Genomic DNA, 16,037 nt, shown 5'->3' on the forward strand with positions numbered 1-16,037 from the left:
ATTTTAGGGCTGGAAAGGAATATGGGGGTATGTGGTGGCCTAGCGGTTACAAGAGCGGCCCCGTAATCGGAAGGTTGGTGGTTCGAATCCCGATCCGCCAAGGTGCCACTGAGCAAAGCACCGTCCCCACACACTGCTCCCCGGGCGCCTGTCATGGCTGCCCACTGCTCACCAAGGGTGATGGGTTAAAAACAGAGGACACATTTCGTTGTATGCACCAGTGTATCACAATGACAGTCACTTCACATTCACTATATCTGAACTGGTGCTCGGGTCAGTGCAATATGCTAAGCATGGGGCTTGTTCACTGAGGTCAGGCGTCCTCAGGATTTACTCGAACGAAGACATGAAACGAGAAAGAGCTGCTCGGTAGTTATCTGCATCTTAAAGAAATTCTTACTTGCCTTTTATTTCTGTCATTTTTTTTTGTTAATAGGAGAATCCCTATTATAATCCACACGCTTCTCCTCATTCAGGACGAAGGTTTACCTAGGCTTCAGCAGACTATTACAAAATGCACAAATAAGCCAACGAAGGAAGAATTGTATAATTTTATGGAGTTAATTGTACGAACGCAGCACCAGTGAGGAACCCCAGTAAATAAAACACCTCAGACATGAGGGTAAAAAGTTTGACCCCGTTTAATTTCAGAGTAAAAATGAACTAATAATGATAACAACGATAATAATAAGCTGCCAACTGCTTACCTATAACACAGTAATTGTTACACATAACATAGCCTTTAAGTCAACAAATAGCATTAGAAACGATCATCTGAAAGGTGTGAAAGTGCAAACGAGGTTTGACCATATACAGCATTTGCAGTCTGACAATCATTCCCACATAATCTGTCATTTTCTGTTTTTTTTTTTTAACCCCCCCTACAAGGTAGCACATTTCCAAACATCGTCTTTATTCATAAGCAGAACAGTTACACTGACATTCATGGTGTGCATGAGATACATGGTTCAGCGTCATTACCAAGGCAGAACAAATAATTAAGATTGCAATATCTTTCTTTGGGTAAAAGGGTGGAGGAACGGCAAGTTCATAACGAACAATAATATTTAATTGTTTTCCGTGAATTTACATTGAAACTCTTTACAAAGCAACATCTTTTCTTCATATAAAACAGTATTGATATAAAAGTGTCTGGGAGTCCCAATAAAAAGGTGAATACCTTTGCACTTCTCAGAGTGCTAGTGTTCTCCTGGGTACTGTAAAAGGAGCGAGGATGGTAAAAATGGGCGGAAACCCCGGCCCACAAGCCTTCAGGGACCAGATCCTTACAGACTTTCGCTACAGTGTGCATCAAAATGCTTGGAGAACATGCCGTTCCAGCAGCTGTCAGCGCCATCTCCCCACGCTGGGACAGCAGAGCATGATTCAAAGTGATGGGGGAGAACTGGGCTGTAAGAGTGCAGCCTCCCAGGTGACACTCTGACCGTGTCAGAGCATCTTAAAAAGTCCCAGTGCCTCAACCCGGGAGCACCAGGCCCCCGCTGATGGGGTCGAACTTCAAAAGGAAAGCACCATTACTTAGTGTAGCATAAACGGTCTTGTTGACGTGAGGTTCAGAAAAGGATCCCAGGATCTGATTACTCTGCTGCAGACTCCCCCCCTCCTTCAAAAGAAATGCATATGGACACTGACACGCAGCATCATCTCGACTCGGAGAACTAACATGCTGGAACGTAGAACATTTAAAATACTTAAGTAATTCGTAAACTGCAGATATTGCCAAAAAGTGAGGCAGAGTAAGAAGGAAAATAAAAACATTGTTTCCATACACACTCTGTATGTACTGTATAGGGTGTAATACACTGAAATATATAAGGAGAAAATTAATGGCACCATACATGGTGTAGAAACTAAACAAAAAATACAGGACACAAAGGTTTCATACAAATAAGACATGAGTAGAAGGACACAAATGATAAAATAGATGAATGTGTGCATTCACAACAGGACGCCGAGTAACACTAATGCAATGTCCAAACACTGTGAATCAGTCCTGAAAGGACAATGCAGAACAATCGTCTTTCAGTACAAGATGAACGCTTTCAAAAAGAGCAGATTCCATGGGAAGAATTGTTTCATTCTCCATTGAAGAAACCCAAAAAGTCAAGTGCCTCCTCTATCAGCGCTCACAGACAACCGTCTTCTCCTATCAAAACAGGAGTCTCTCTTTGGATGGCCTGTTCCGTCCACAGAGAAGGCGGGGTCAGCCCAGTTTTTGCGGTGTGTGTGTGTGTGTCTGTATTCTGTGTGAGTTTCCTTTTCCCAGAGCGGTGACTCGGGCGGGGCTGGGCAGGGCTCAGGGATTCGTGATGGCGTTGAGGTCCTTCATTAAGCCCTCCAGATGGGCCATCTCCTCAGACAGCTCGTCTGTCTCGTAGCACTGGGGGAAAGGGGGGGTGTTACTGCGGTTACGGCACAGGGCAGGATGGATGGAGGCATTGAGAGAGGCAGGAAGAGGAGGAGTGGTGAGAGGAAGAGTGCAGTGAGTGATTTTCAGAGGTTGATGAAGCAGATGAACAGAAGTGACCAGATGTGCTGCAGAACGAGTGTCAGTGGAACTACGAGACACCACACACACCCACACACACACACACACACACACACACACCACACACACACCAAAGCAGAACATACACACATCAAGCAATTGTAAGTAGAAAGAAAGCAGCATGAGCATGAATGAGTTGGATAAATTACACACAATGTTATAAACAGCCCAGCGTTAAATTTTGTAGAGGAGGAATGGGTCCAAAACAAGAACACGAGAAGCCAAAATGAGAAACCGTTACAAACTTACAAATAAGTGTGAAAACTACAAATGTGCGCGAGTGTGTGTTGTACCTACTGCATGTGTGTGGATGGACACTCACCGGCTGCGTATCCTCCAACATCTTACTGGTCTCGGCTGCATCTGGGGCGCTGGGCACAGTGACGGCCATTGGGGTGCGAGTCCTGCCCAGCGTGCCAATGGAGGCAGTCTTCACTGAATGCAGTTGGGAGCCTGGACAAAAACAGCAAATATTATTTATTGTTGCCAGTAAGTGTGAATAGCATTTCCTCAGAAAGGATTAAAACCTGCTGAAGTAGGAACAATGTGCTGGAACCACAAAAATCGGCCAGAACGGCTCTACATGAGCTGATAAGACATCGTGTGTTTGTCTCTCCTGTCCCTCACCTGGCTGGGACAGCAGCGGTGTGCTGGGCAGAGCTGGCACCTCGAAGGTGTGGGCGGATACAGCGGGGATGGCCGGCACGGCAAAGCTCTTGAGGGGGTGTGTAGGTCTGACGTGGGCAGTGGGCGGGTTGTAGCTGGGCTCCTCCTCTTTCACCACCTCCACCTCTTTATGGTCTACTGTGCTGACAGACTGGGTGGGGGCAGGCAGGGAGTCTGGGCCTGGAGTGTTTCTTGCTGGTTCTGTAGAAAATGGACAAATTCAACACACTGCTGCACGTGATGCAGGGTAAGGGTTGTACGAGAAGGAAGGACCTGGACAAATTATGGAAATGCATAATCAGTTTGAATAAAGTAGAAATGCAGAAAAGCACAGTTTAATCTGGCTGTAAGAAAATCAAATATCTTAAAACAATGGAAGTCTGGCTGAACCAGACAGCAGAGGGTGCTCTAACTCCAGACATTGAGAACAGGAACATTAGAAGGCTGCTGCAGGTTCTCTTATACACTGGATGCTAGATGCTGTTCTAGCTCATTTTGTAATGTTTTAGTTGGTCATTATGACAATATCAGTCCCCCAGGTTCTAATCTGGAACCTCAGCAACCCGACCCTTGAACTGCCTTGGTGGAAAATGGATATTAGCTGAAGCTGCACAGGCAGGCGGGGCCCTCGGTCTCACCTCCAGCGCTGCCCCCGTCTCTTTGGGAGAGGGCGGAGGCCTGGGCGCGCAGGCTGAACTGATGTTGCAGGTAGCTGCGCGGCAGCGAGGACAGGCCGCTCATGTGATAATGATGGTGGTGATTGTCAAGCGAATGGATGGGATGGGCACTGATCACAGCTGTGGATGGGGACACATGTTCACGTCAGACATACATCGACTATGTGTGTGTGTCTGGACAAACGCATGCAGGTACATGGACAAACATGGACAATGCATGGATGCAAGCAATATAATAAACAATCAAGAATAATACAACTTATTAATGAAGATGAAATGTCTGAATAAGATATCCATACTGCAGTATCCGTTTTTATTTTATATAAATACTAGCAAACTAGCACTGCAGACATCATGTCCTCCATGAAGATGAACAGATTAAAGCCAATAACCATCTTAAAACATTAATCTGGTGAAAATATATCCCACAGACCCTCATGATAGGAGTTTTGCGCATACTGGACCATCAACTGTGGGAGAATTTCATCCCTTTGAAAGGAAGATTTCTCTTTAAGATCTGTTCTGTTACTCATTTCACTGAACTGGTGCTGAGATGTGGTCCAGCTCTCAAACAGATGAGAGTTTTTTAGTTTTAATCCTCTATATGACTTACTGTATATGACAATACGTGAAGAGACAGATGATATATGTGTGTGGACAGCAGGCAATGACAGGAAAAGCTTAAAAGAGACACTCCCTGAAAGCCAGCGCATCAGCAACCCTCCACTTTACTCAGAGCACCTCACACAGGAGGAAGGGGGGCTGCTTCAAGCGCACTTACGCTGCGGGGGCTGAGCATCAAAGGGCATCATCATTTTAGGTCTGACACCACGACGTCCTGCCAGGGTGGACACGTCCTCAGTCTCATGACCTGCGTTGAAATGATTAAATTGCGAGTTAAAATAAATTCTGCCCCCACCCTCCTCAGAATATGATCCTCTGCGCTCACCGCGGTAAGAGTTGCGCCTCTGGGCCATTGGGTTATCGGTTGCACTCTCGGCGACCACAACATCCTGGGAACTGCGGGGGATGGGTGTGTCCGTCATGACCGGGTTGGGCTCGGGGGATTTGTCCATGGGCTTGAGCTCCAGGCGCTCATGGTGGATCCACAGGTCCGGAGGTTTCAGGTCTTTGGACGTGCCCTTGTATTTGTGGGAGCCGTTGGTGGACTTGCACGCGGCGCGCTTTCTGGAAAGGATAATGTGGCGCAGTAAGCCCGGTCATCCTGACCCCATTTAACAATTGAAATGAAGCAGGAGAGGATGCATGTAGCAGTCAGACATACTTCTTCTGATGGGAAGTAGTGCGGCGGGTGCAGAGGAAGGCTCCCACCACAACCACGATGATGGTGAAGGCGCCCACGGCGACGATAATGACTATCACAAGCATGTGGTTTTCATGGCTGCCAGTCACTCCTGGTTTTCCTGAAGGACGTTTTGAAAAACAACATTATCCTCACCAAACCCTGACCTCAGTCCAGTCCAAAACCTCAGGCCAGAAATAAATCCGTCTGAGCTGACGCTGCTTTTCCTGAATGACTTTCAGGTCCTACACGGGCCAAAGCCTCTCTATAACAACCCTGCTGGTCTACCATCTGCAGTACAAAAAAACGCCAGCCCCACCGCTAGAGGGAGCGCAAGACGTCAAATAATACAGAAACGGAACAGGATCCGTAAACGGGGTCAACACCGAGCTTAATTACTGAGCCCGTTTACCTCAAACTCTATTCGCGACCTTTACTAACCTCAGCAATGACTGCAGAGCGAGGCGCACAATGAACAATTCATAATGCAAAAAGCGGCCACTGAACAAGACTATAAAAAAACACATTCATCTCCACAGGCTGGCCGTGTTTGCCGAGGGTTTATTGCTCCAGAAACGGTTACTACACAACCGCCTCTCACTGAGAAACTAAACTAAACCGTATGGCTTTACAATGCACCACGAACATAAGAACTGAATTATGTCGGAATTAAAGAAGTTACCGATGGTGGAGCCAATGTCCGGAGGAGGTGCTCTTCCCCCAGGCTTCACCGGGACTCCTAAATTCAAAAAGATGTGGTCAGATTTCAGCAAAAACTCACTGTAGCCAGGCTGCTGTTACTCGCTCATAGTTACAGGTAATCCAATTATCAGGCTCACAAAAAGTGAACATCTGTACAAACTGGTCTTTAAGAAGGGAGGTAAAGCTCATCTTGGTGCAGTTGAAGGCGTTTCCCACTGCTGGGTGTGTGCATCACACACTGATGTACCAGTGACTTTTTTTTTTTTTTGGGTTACGCTTCTCAAAGATTACAGCATTGAAAAGGACATTCTTAGAACCCCGTAGTGCTGACAGAACATCACTTCAGCACATGCTGTTCCACTCTTTCACTTTTGTCAATCGGCTCTCTGGAGCCCATTCTGAAGGATCCACAGTCCAGGTAAAATCTATCATTGGTTATTTTTATTTTTGTCTGTTACCATGCGAAAAAAGGAGCCATTTACAGTCTCCGGTCTCTTATCAGGCAGCAAAAGGACTGTCCACATCTTGTAAAGTGTAAACAGCCTACAGAAGAGAGAACTTTCCAATTACTGAACTCAGTAATTGTAAACTCGGATAAAAACAGTCGAAACCTCTCAGACAAACTTCTAAGTCCAGTCAATGTCATTTTCATTTCAACACGATTTGCGGTTTTAAGAAATATTGTACATTTTTGGAACTACCAAATTTAACAGCAGCAAACTCATTTCCCAGACAGACCCGCTCTTGCCTGTTTATTCAATTTTTTTATTTAGATCATGTTCATAACATTAGAGAGCTGAGAGGAACTAGATGAACAACTGTCGAGAGCCGGGGCCAAGGCGGAGTGGCGGGAGATAAGAGAGAGAAAGGGTGCAATTACCTTGGTCGCTAGACATTTTGTCAGAAGGTTCAGCTTAGCGGGCCAAACGTGAAGAGCAAGGGTGAGAAGAAAGAGAAAGAGAGAGAATACTGGTTAGCATACTGGGAGTGGAGTAGAAAAGAGAGCGTGACAGTGGAACGCGGAGGGGAAGAACAAGAGGAGGAGGAAAGGGAAGGGATGGGAATACTGAGGCTCTTGGAACAGACGAAGCCCTTTTGAAGCATTTACTTCAATCCCATAAACCCCTCTGAGAGGCCGGCCTCTACATCACTGAGGCCACTGAAAAGCACAGCAGGAGCAATATGGCAAACACCAGACAGGCCTAAAGCTAATTATTCTAGAGAATTCCTGCCCTCATTGTAGCGCTCTCTGACACATAGGAGCCGACGCTGCTTGCCATTTCGGCATTTCCAAGAAAGTTTCATACAAAAACCAATCATGTGTCCCTGTCACTGTAGGAGCAGAGTCTAATAATCTGTTCTCATTCAGAAAAAAATAAATAAATCCACTATTTCCCTCAGGAGGCAAGAAAAATCCTGCTTAACTTATCTGATGTGAAGTCCAACCACCAACTAACCAACATTGTCATGAAGTGTTTAAAAATGAAAGCCGTGCTGCAGGCAGCGTTCTGCCTGATTTAAGTTGGCCATTATAAGTACAACTAAAGCATATGCAAAAAGTACTTGCGGTTCAATGTGCTGAAGCCTAGCAGACTGCTGCTATATAATTCATATTTCATTTATTACCTAAATCAGAATAATGATAATGCTAAAATGGTAACTACTGTTATATGAACATATTGGGGCCTAGCGGTTAAGGAAGCGGCCCCGTTATCAGAAGGTTGCCGGTTCGAATCCCGATCCGCTGAGGTGCCACTGAGGTGCCACTGAGCAAAGCGCCGTCCCCACACACTGCTCCCCGGGCGCCTGTCATGGCTGCCCACTGCTCACTCAGGGTGATGGGTTAAATGCAGAGGACAAATTTCACTGTGTGCATCGTGTGCTGTGCTCCTGTGTATCACATGTGACAATCACTTCACTTTAACTATTATAATTGAACTGTTACGTAAATGCATGACATACTTGCCAATTGTGTCTAGATAAGTTTCAATATCCATTCTCAATGTGCATTCTTTACTAGACTATTCTAGTTTACCTGTGAATAGTCTCTGAAGTTTACTTTAGTCAGTAAATCCAGGGGAATTAGGAAAATATATAAAGGATTAAATAATTATTTATCAGGGCCAAAAATAATGCTGCATAAAAGAGGCTTGATATGATAATCAGTCATATGTGTTAGGTAATGTTACCTCATACTGTATATGTATATTACAACCTCATACTGTATATCATAATAGAAACAGATTTGCTGATTATTTATTGGCCATTTTGCTCTTTCACCTTTCGGGGTACGGAACTCCACAGCCTCTGACATGGGGCCCATGCCCTTGGAGTTGCGCGCCTGGATTTTGAAGTAGTAGACTGTGTCCAATGTGAGTTCCTGGATCTGGTGGGTCAGACGGTTGCCCACCACTGGCTCCACCACCCAGTCATGCACCTCCGCATTCACGTCAGTGCTGTAGTAGATGATGTAGCCTGCGTTCATGTCGGGAAGACACAGAAAGCGTAATCAGATTACCCAGCTCATCAACACCGCGTTAATGAACTACGTTTTTTTTTCTTCTCTTTAAACAATCACGCTGGTGCTGATATTTGAGTATCGGTGATAAGCTCAGTACCTGTGATTTTGCCATTAGCCTCAGAGGGCGGCTGCCAGTTGATGTTGATGGTGCGAGGTCGGCCTTCTTTGCTCACCACCGTCACATCTTTAGGCGGGGAGCTGGGAACTGGGAGGGGAAGATGCTCCTTAAACCAGCTCTGGTATACAGTAACATGTATGAAAAGGAGTTTATGGCTTATTGTGTTGAGGGTCTTACTGGACTCCAAAGTGGTGACGTGGGCGGTCATGCTCCATGTGCTCATCCTCCTGCCTTTCGTCACCATGACCGAAAACTCATACAGCGTGTTGGGCTTCAGGCCGCTGACCATGTGACTAAGTGTGGTGGTGTTTGCAGTCTGGGAATGAAGGGGAAAAACAGCAAAATAATAAACACATTTACATTTACAGCATTTATCAGACGCCCTTATACAGAGCGACTTAAAGTCAGAAGTGACAGGGACAGTCCCTCCTGGAGACACTCAGGGTTAAGTGTCTTGCTCAAGGACACAATGTTATTAAGTGGGGTTTGAACCTGGGTCTTTTGGTTCATAGGCGAGTGTGTTACCCACTAGGCTACTACCACCCTCTGTCCAACCACTGTCCCTAATGGCCAAAAATACCAGTCCTCCACAGATCAGGAAGTAATGCAGGAGTTGCTCAAAAACCAACAGCCAACAGAGGAGAGATCAAATAACTCTGGAAATACCCATTTTAGGCAGTGATATGCTGAAGCCATTAAAAAAAAAAACTGTCTCATTTGACCACATTCTCACGCTGCTGCTGTTTTGCTCAGGACCTTTTGACACCGTTCACTTCCTTGTCTTCCTGGAGGAGGTAAGGAGGAATAGGATGAGGGATGGATCAGCAACAAAGCTTTAGAAGACGGGTTCAACATTAGCCCACAAAGCACAGCTTTGTTTGCACTCCCTCACTGTCCATTTTAAAAGAAAGCCCAACCTTTCACTCAGTTTGAGAGAGCAGGTTATTTAATAATGTACAAGCTGTCAACGTGTAGCCGCAACGACTTCATTTTTCCCTCCTCACCAAGGACCCTGTTCTTACTCGGCATGAAATATTTTTTATTCACCATTTTCTTTCCTTCAGATTCATAATGGGAGACACCAATCACTGGTTTAATGGTGTCTAACAAAATGGCCATATCCACCTATGTCTGCATGAGCATGAGGGTAGTGCTCATTTTACCTCTCCCATTGATGAAGAAACACCTTCCTTGGTGAAGCAGGGCTCCATGGTGCTGCCTGATGCAGCCCTGTCCTCCCTCAGCCCACCCTCCCATGTCCTGTGAGAAGAGTCCTTGATGAATAATTAATAAATAGCCGCTTAATGGAGCCCTCCTGTGCTCTGCTACACACACCCCATTACTGTATTTATCTTGTGCCAAGAGTCGCACTGCTAATTGAACGTGCTCAGCTCGCAGGGCTTTGATGGCTCAATGCAGGCGAATGTGAGGAAGGACGACGGCGCTGGGTTAAAGGGGGGCACAACAACGCTGGGGTCGGCGCAGAACCGGGGCTGGCAGCACAACACTCGCGTGGCAGCTGCCGAGAGAAGAAACAAGCCCTGCGGGCATAGCATGGCTAACAGCCGGGCAATTGCCTAGCTCTGCTCCTGCCCAAATAAGAGACTAAGATGGCTGACAGACTTTCCATAGTCCAGTTAAGATGGCCGATGTCAGGTGGGCAGGGTCTGTCACCGCACTCTTTATGTAAAGGAGGTCTTTCACGTACCTTGAACTTGGTGTTGGCTGGGATGTTGGTCTTCCAGCGCACCGTGTAGAAGCGTGCATCTGTGATCTTCTGGTTCTTGGGCAGAGAGTTGTCCGCCCAGGTGACCTTGACAGTGTCGTGGCTGATCACGGAGGCCTGGACTCCCACAGGGGGCAGCATGGGGGTAGGGTCTGGGACTGGAGTGTATGGGGTGTGGAAGAGTTCAAACAGGTCAACATCAGGGTCAATGGGGTCTGGTAGCGGTTAAACACACACGGCAGGTGTGGCAAAGCCGACAAAAAACAAAACAAAGAGATTCAAAATGCCAGGTGACAAATGCAAAATAAAAAAGCAACACAGCAACAATCACACGGCAACAAATGGAGGCAAATGGAGGCAGGTTGGCAAGGAGGGCAATGAAAAAATGAGTGGTAGGTTGAGTTCAAACATGGGGTTTGATTTGGGGGGACAGGGGGTGAGGAACAATGAGAGGTCGGGTAGGTGAGAAGAGAAAGAGAGAGAAAACTTGTTTAGAACATAGAAATTAAATACAGCATTAAATACCAAATTCTAAGGTTGTTGACAACAACATTCCAAAGGAATATATGATGCATGTTGGAATCACTTAAACATTCAGTAATGCTATAGGGACAAGAGTCGTTTATGTAGAATATTCCCAGTTCTAACGTGATACATATTTAAACAGACTAATAAAAAATGTGCACTTTCAAAACCTTATAAACACGAAGCGGCAGGAGGCTCAATGCACAAGCTGCAGGGGAGCAGATCTTTTAAGCCGTCTGCAATAAAGGGCCCGAAAAGTCAAAATGTCAAAGACGTTCTTCACAGGCTGCGAGTGGGAGGACAAATCCAGTGCAGTAATGATGCGGATTGTGTTTGTGTGCATGCGTGCAGATGTCTTCAGTAGCTTGCGAAACTTTTCTAGGTCATCTTCTGCACCAAAGAACCCTCTCTATAATTCTCTCTCTGTCAAAGCCGGGCGTGTCCCGGCCCCGCCTGTTGGAGATGCCAGCTTGCAGTGCACCTCACTGGATCCATGCTGTTCCAGCCTCCAGAGTCAACTTCACAAAAGGTGACAGCGACAGGGCTTGTAGGGGGTCCGGGAAGCCCCCTCGGCACATTGCCATGCTTCTCACTCACAGACACACAGACAAAGACCAAAGCAGTACAGGGGACACACTGTCACAGACAGCTAATCAACTGATCATGAGCAGCCAGCGCATTGTGTGTGAAAATCCCAGAGCTACAGGGCGCCTCGGCAACAGGCGTCACGCGGCACTGAAGGAAGGGAGGAACACAGGATGATTTTGTATGCAGTGGAAGGTGTCACAGCCGTACAGCGATGCACACAGACACGCCACCTGGTGTGACGTGACGCAAGTCTGAAACTTCAGTTTCACTGACAACTTTACAGAAGTGCACGTGTGTGCAGGTTCCTCTTGCTCAGGTTGCCATGGCGCAGAAACAGAGGTCTGTCCATAAAATCGCATCAGTCATGAACTTTCATGGACACGCTGTCAAAGTACACATGTCAGAGTCAGGGCTGCATCTCAGATCACAGCGCGCAACGCAACCGGTTTATTTCAGCACCACTCCTCATGTGCAAACGTTGCAGTCGCTCAGAAAAAAGCCCCCTACAGAGATGGGTGACATCAGTGCTTAGTGGCACTGATGCCGCCTCACTTTGATCTGCAAAACATCGCAGTGAAAGACTTACTGCATCACCCCTGAAGTGTGTTGAGGCCTTACCTGACTGCATCCTGGTGGTGGCGCTCTCATATATGGGGACGCCCTCGCCCACGTTGTTGAAGGCCTTCAGTGTGATCACATAGTGAGAGTTGGGATCTGTGGAGGCCAGAAAAGTTGCTTTGCCTTTTACTGTGACCAGTACCCACAGGCAACCACCACCAATTGTAAAATTAAATTAGATTTTCCATCACAAAACCAAATCTGGTTTTCATGAATCCAATTAAGGGTTCCTATCATCACATCTTCTTACTTCAACAACAACTTCAAGAACAAACTGTGCTTTACATACACCTCTTGAACAAAAGAGAGACCAGTTAAATAAACAGTCTTTCTACAGCGGCCATTCCATGTTCATCATTTGCATAATTTGCAACCTTCCTCAGCACGATGAGCTGCTGACTAGATGATCAGCTCAACCAAATCTCACAAGATAAGCTTTGAGCACCACTACCTTACTTACCATGTTTTGTATATCATTATTGTGTTTTTCTTTTTTTGATCATTTTCAGCTAATTAGAAAACATCGATGTGGTCTCTTTTTTTTTTAATCCAGAGTGGCAAATAAAACTCAATTAATACATAGAATCCTGTGTTATTCATTTCACATGTTTTTAATGTTGTGGATAATGTATAATTCCAGCATTTAACCTAGAAGCACAGCTCAGGGAGAGATATGGATTTTTCATTTTTCAGCATCTTAATTTGATGTGTTATTTGTACCTTTTCATGCAGTTTTGATAAACTCGACACAAATCACAACTGCACCTGATGAAAAAGGCTTTTTTTTTTTTTATTTCAATGAAAACCTGGCACGACAATCTAGGTAAGACAATCTGACATGAAACAGGAACCCTGTGCAAATATTTGGTTAGCGGCTTTTCAGATCAGAATCTTGTTCATGCACAGCACAGCTTGATAAGAGATTTTGCTGTGCTGCTCTGTGCAGGAGTGGGTGCTTCACAGATATCAGTAAATCGCCACACTGTGGTGATCGCTAAGGACCCACAGGAATCAATCCACCGAAATCCCGTTTGAAGCATGGAGCTGGGAGAATATTCTGCTAGTGTCCTAGTAGACAACACCAGTAAAATAATCAGAAGACCATAGGGGGGCTCAGGTTCTAACCCAAACCAACTATCATTGTGTCCCTGAGCAAGAATATCAAATTGAACCCGGAGAGCTAATTTTTCACTTCAATCCAACCACAGATAAGCACTGACCTATGTGCTCATGGCTAATAATATGGCTTACAGATTCTGTTGGAATTAAATCTCAAACCAATTGTGACTGAAATTTGAATGAGATAAACCCTAATCCAACGCAGAAATATTTGAAACTGGAGCTGAAGACAATGCCAGATGCAAAAAAACACTTGTCATTACCCAGATCACCACTGCTGGACGAGCACTCCGACACGGGCTCATCTTACCCAGATTATCGATAGTGAAGTAACGCTGCTTGTAGTCGACTTTGATGGTCTGGGCATGCGGGCTGCCCTTGCCGTAGCCAATGATGTAGCCCCTCACCACGATGTCCTGGTTCTCTGGGGGCGTCCAGCTCACCACAATGCTGTTCACCAGCGGCCGCACATGAAGAGAGCTGGGGATTTCTGGGACTTGGGACTCTGGGACACGCAAAAACAGGACAGTAAGCTTTGAGCTCCCAGCTGTTTCTCATTTACAAAAAAATGTGACGTGAACTGATGTCCTAAAAGCCCTCAAAGGAAGCCCTTACAGGCCATCATAGAAACTTTATTATTTACTCTCTCAGGGAAATATTTCTCGCCACATAGGATCACCTGTATTTAATGCATGGCGATTCCTGTAAACATTCTGTATTCATTAGCCGGGCTGCACTACAATGCACCTTAGCTTTGCCCTAATGAATTTCCTGATAGATGGGGCTGAACTGACAATTTCCAACAAATCTTTCCATTCAGATCCATTAAAGTGCCTCATTATTTCAGAAGCAGCCCTATTTGTAGTGAAGTAATTCAGTAAGAGGAGATGAATTAGAACATTAGTGCTTTGAAGTGGCATTTTTTCTGGTCTGAACAAATGATCGCTTCTCTCGTTTTTGACCGCTAAAATATGAGCATGCAGGTCCGCTGTGTCGCAGCCATCACACAAACCAAGTCACTGCGGCTCTGTGGGTCTGTTTTTATTGAGGAATCTAAGCACATGATGCTATTAATCCAACTTAGGCCCCCAATTGGCTGAAACACGACCGCATTATCCAGTCGGCTTCAAAGTTTGATTTTTCCTGTGGGCCACAGCATAGAGTACTTTGAAAACTGTGATTAAGTGCTGGGATAAATCACAAAGCCTCCCTTTGATGTGAACATTAGAAGCTACAGACACTTTACTTCATTACACAGTGTGCACTTTGTAAAGTAAAGGGGGGGGGGATCCAAAAACATATGATCCATTCTAATAATCCTAACAGTGGCAGACAACAAAAGTCCCAGTAATCTTAGATCGCACTGGAGGCATTGTTGTGACTGGTCTTACTTCCATGCCAGCATACAGCATCTCAGCTGAAGACAGCAGAATGAACGGTAATAAGAACAAGTTGAGCAGTGTTTGTCAGACGGAGGGCAGAAGCGGTTTTTAACAGAGTATGTACTTTGGACGTGGATGTAATTTGTACCATGGCTGTTGCTGCGGTCCGCCTGGATTTGGTCAACATTTAATATCCCTGTCTTCTGAAAATCACTAAAATGATCTAGGACATGCTTATTTGCCAAGATACGCGGGAGCAGCTGACTTCATAGTGTTATAAATGAGTGCTGCTAGCAGAATTTTCGTACCATCCAGGTCGCTCTCAAAGGTCTCGGCTGTCAGCCAATCAGTAGCTGGTCCTGAACCGTTAACCGTGGTGGCCGAAACCCGGAAGGCGTACTCCGTACCTCGCTCTAGATCTTAAAGAGAACAAATGTACAGTGTTTAGTGATCCAGACCCTCCATTAAAAACCCAGCAGACAGGAATATAAAAGGCTTTAGTGTTCTAATATAGTCTCCTATATTTATCTCCAGTTGTCTTTTATCCCACACGCAGAAGAAAGATAATAAAGGACAAAAAATATCAAATTTTTAAGTTCTAAACCCAATGGCGTGTCCTCATTTGACTTCACAAAGTCAAAGTTTAAGTGGGACTTGATCTTGAAAGTGAATAGTCAGATCAAACTAAAGTATCTCTACCCCCACTCAGAAGAAGAAAAAGTAAGATATAGATGTAAGTAAAGGTAAAAGAAATATTCTTGGCACTTACTGTCAATCAGCTGGAAGTGCTGGGTGCTCAGGACTTCAACCGCCTCTCCCTTCCTGCCGCCCTTCCGGTAGCGGATCTTGTAGCCAGTGATCTCACCGTTCTGAGTGCCTGGAGGCGGGGGCTGCCATTTCATCATGATGCTCTGAGAAAGGAGAGAAGAGGTGCAGAAAAATGCTGGGGGGCTTATCAGATGGGACACGCTGCAGGTTAAAATAAATCTGGGAACGTGGAAGTAAAACAAAAGAGTATCATGTCGTACACCAGAGATATTCATACAACAAGCACCTGTGACAAACTTTTTAAAAAAATCTCTCAATAAGGTGCTGGGCACCACAACAACTTGAATACTTCTTGTTACAGATTCCCTCTTACCCTACTGGAGAAACGGCCATGATTGCTCTAAAACACATTGCGTAGTTTGGTGATTTGATGTGATGGCTGGCTATTAAATATGATTGGACGTGATATTATTCCCATGGAAGACAGGGACTCATGCCTTGAACCATTTAAAAGACGACACAAAAGCAGAGTTTTTAAAAGCAGAGTTTAAAATTGGAAGAAGCAAACAGTGATGATTGAGAGCTCTCACTCACATAACTAATTTTGGATGATTTAAAATGCCTGTCAACCTGTCATGTGCAAACTTCATTTAATACCGTATTCAGGGTGGCAGAAATAATAATATATCACCCAAAAGGTTATTTTAAGATACATATTACTACAAAGCAGTTCTTCCTTTTTGGTTTGTGGATTA

General features: G+C 45.3%; 1 protein-coding gene across 5 annotated transcripts; it reads right to left on the bottom strand.

Moving 5' to 3' along the window:
- Window positions 1-623: 623 nt before the first annotated feature.
- On the bottom strand, window positions 624-16,013 carry LOC114783712 (neogenin-like). Of its 5 annotated transcripts, none has more exons than XM_028969221.1 (17): window positions 15,284-16,013; window positions 14,823-14,933; window positions 13,443-13,637; window positions 12,014-12,109; window positions 10,265-10,497; window positions 8,734-8,872; window positions 8,536-8,643; window positions 8,198-8,392; window positions 6,798-6,830; window positions 5,898-5,954; window positions 5,198-5,336; window positions 4,862-5,100; window positions 4,694-4,783; window positions 3,874-4,032; window positions 3,197-3,436; window positions 2,892-3,022; window positions 624-2,579 (listed from the first exon to the last, which is right to left on the bottom strand). In XM_028969221.1, the coding sequence occupies exons 1-17, from the start codon at window positions 15,555-15,557 to the stop codon at window positions 2,571-2,573; spliced, it is 2,448 nt and encodes an 815-aa protein (XP_028825054.1). In that variant the 5' UTR covers window positions 15,558-16,013; the 3' UTR covers window positions 624-2,570. The 5 variants fall into 5 exon arrangements, with proteins under 5 accessions (XP_028825054.1, XP_028825053.1, XP_028825050.1 ...); XM_028969220.1 differs by having other exon boundaries at window positions 624-2,401; window positions 10,265-10,440; window positions 15,284-16,012; XM_028969217.1 differs by having other exon boundaries at window positions 624-2,401; window positions 15,284-16,012.
- Between the last annotated feature and the right edge of the window lie 24 nt (window positions 16,014-16,037).

Source organism: Denticeps clupeoides, unplaced genomic scaffold (genome assembly GCF_900700375.1).
Source record: "Denticeps clupeoides unplaced genomic scaffold, fDenClu1.1, whole genome shotgun sequence".
Taxonomy (NCBI): domain Eukaryota; kingdom Metazoa; phylum Chordata; class Actinopteri; order Clupeiformes; family Denticipitidae; genus Denticeps; species Denticeps clupeoides.

Coding starts and splice junctions, on each gene's coding strand:
- LOC114783712 (XM_028969217.1), bottom strand. CDS start 15,557: ATGAATATCTCTGGTGTACGACATGATACTCTTTTGTTTTACTTCCAC. Junction 5,101..5,197: donor ACTACTTCCCATCAGAAGAA/GTATGTCTGACT, acceptor TATCCTTTCCAG/AAAGCGCGCCGCGTGCAAGT. Junction 4,784..4,861: donor GAGGCGCAACTCTTACCGCG/GTGAGCGCAGAG, acceptor ATTTCAACGCAG/GTCATGAGACTGAGGACGTG.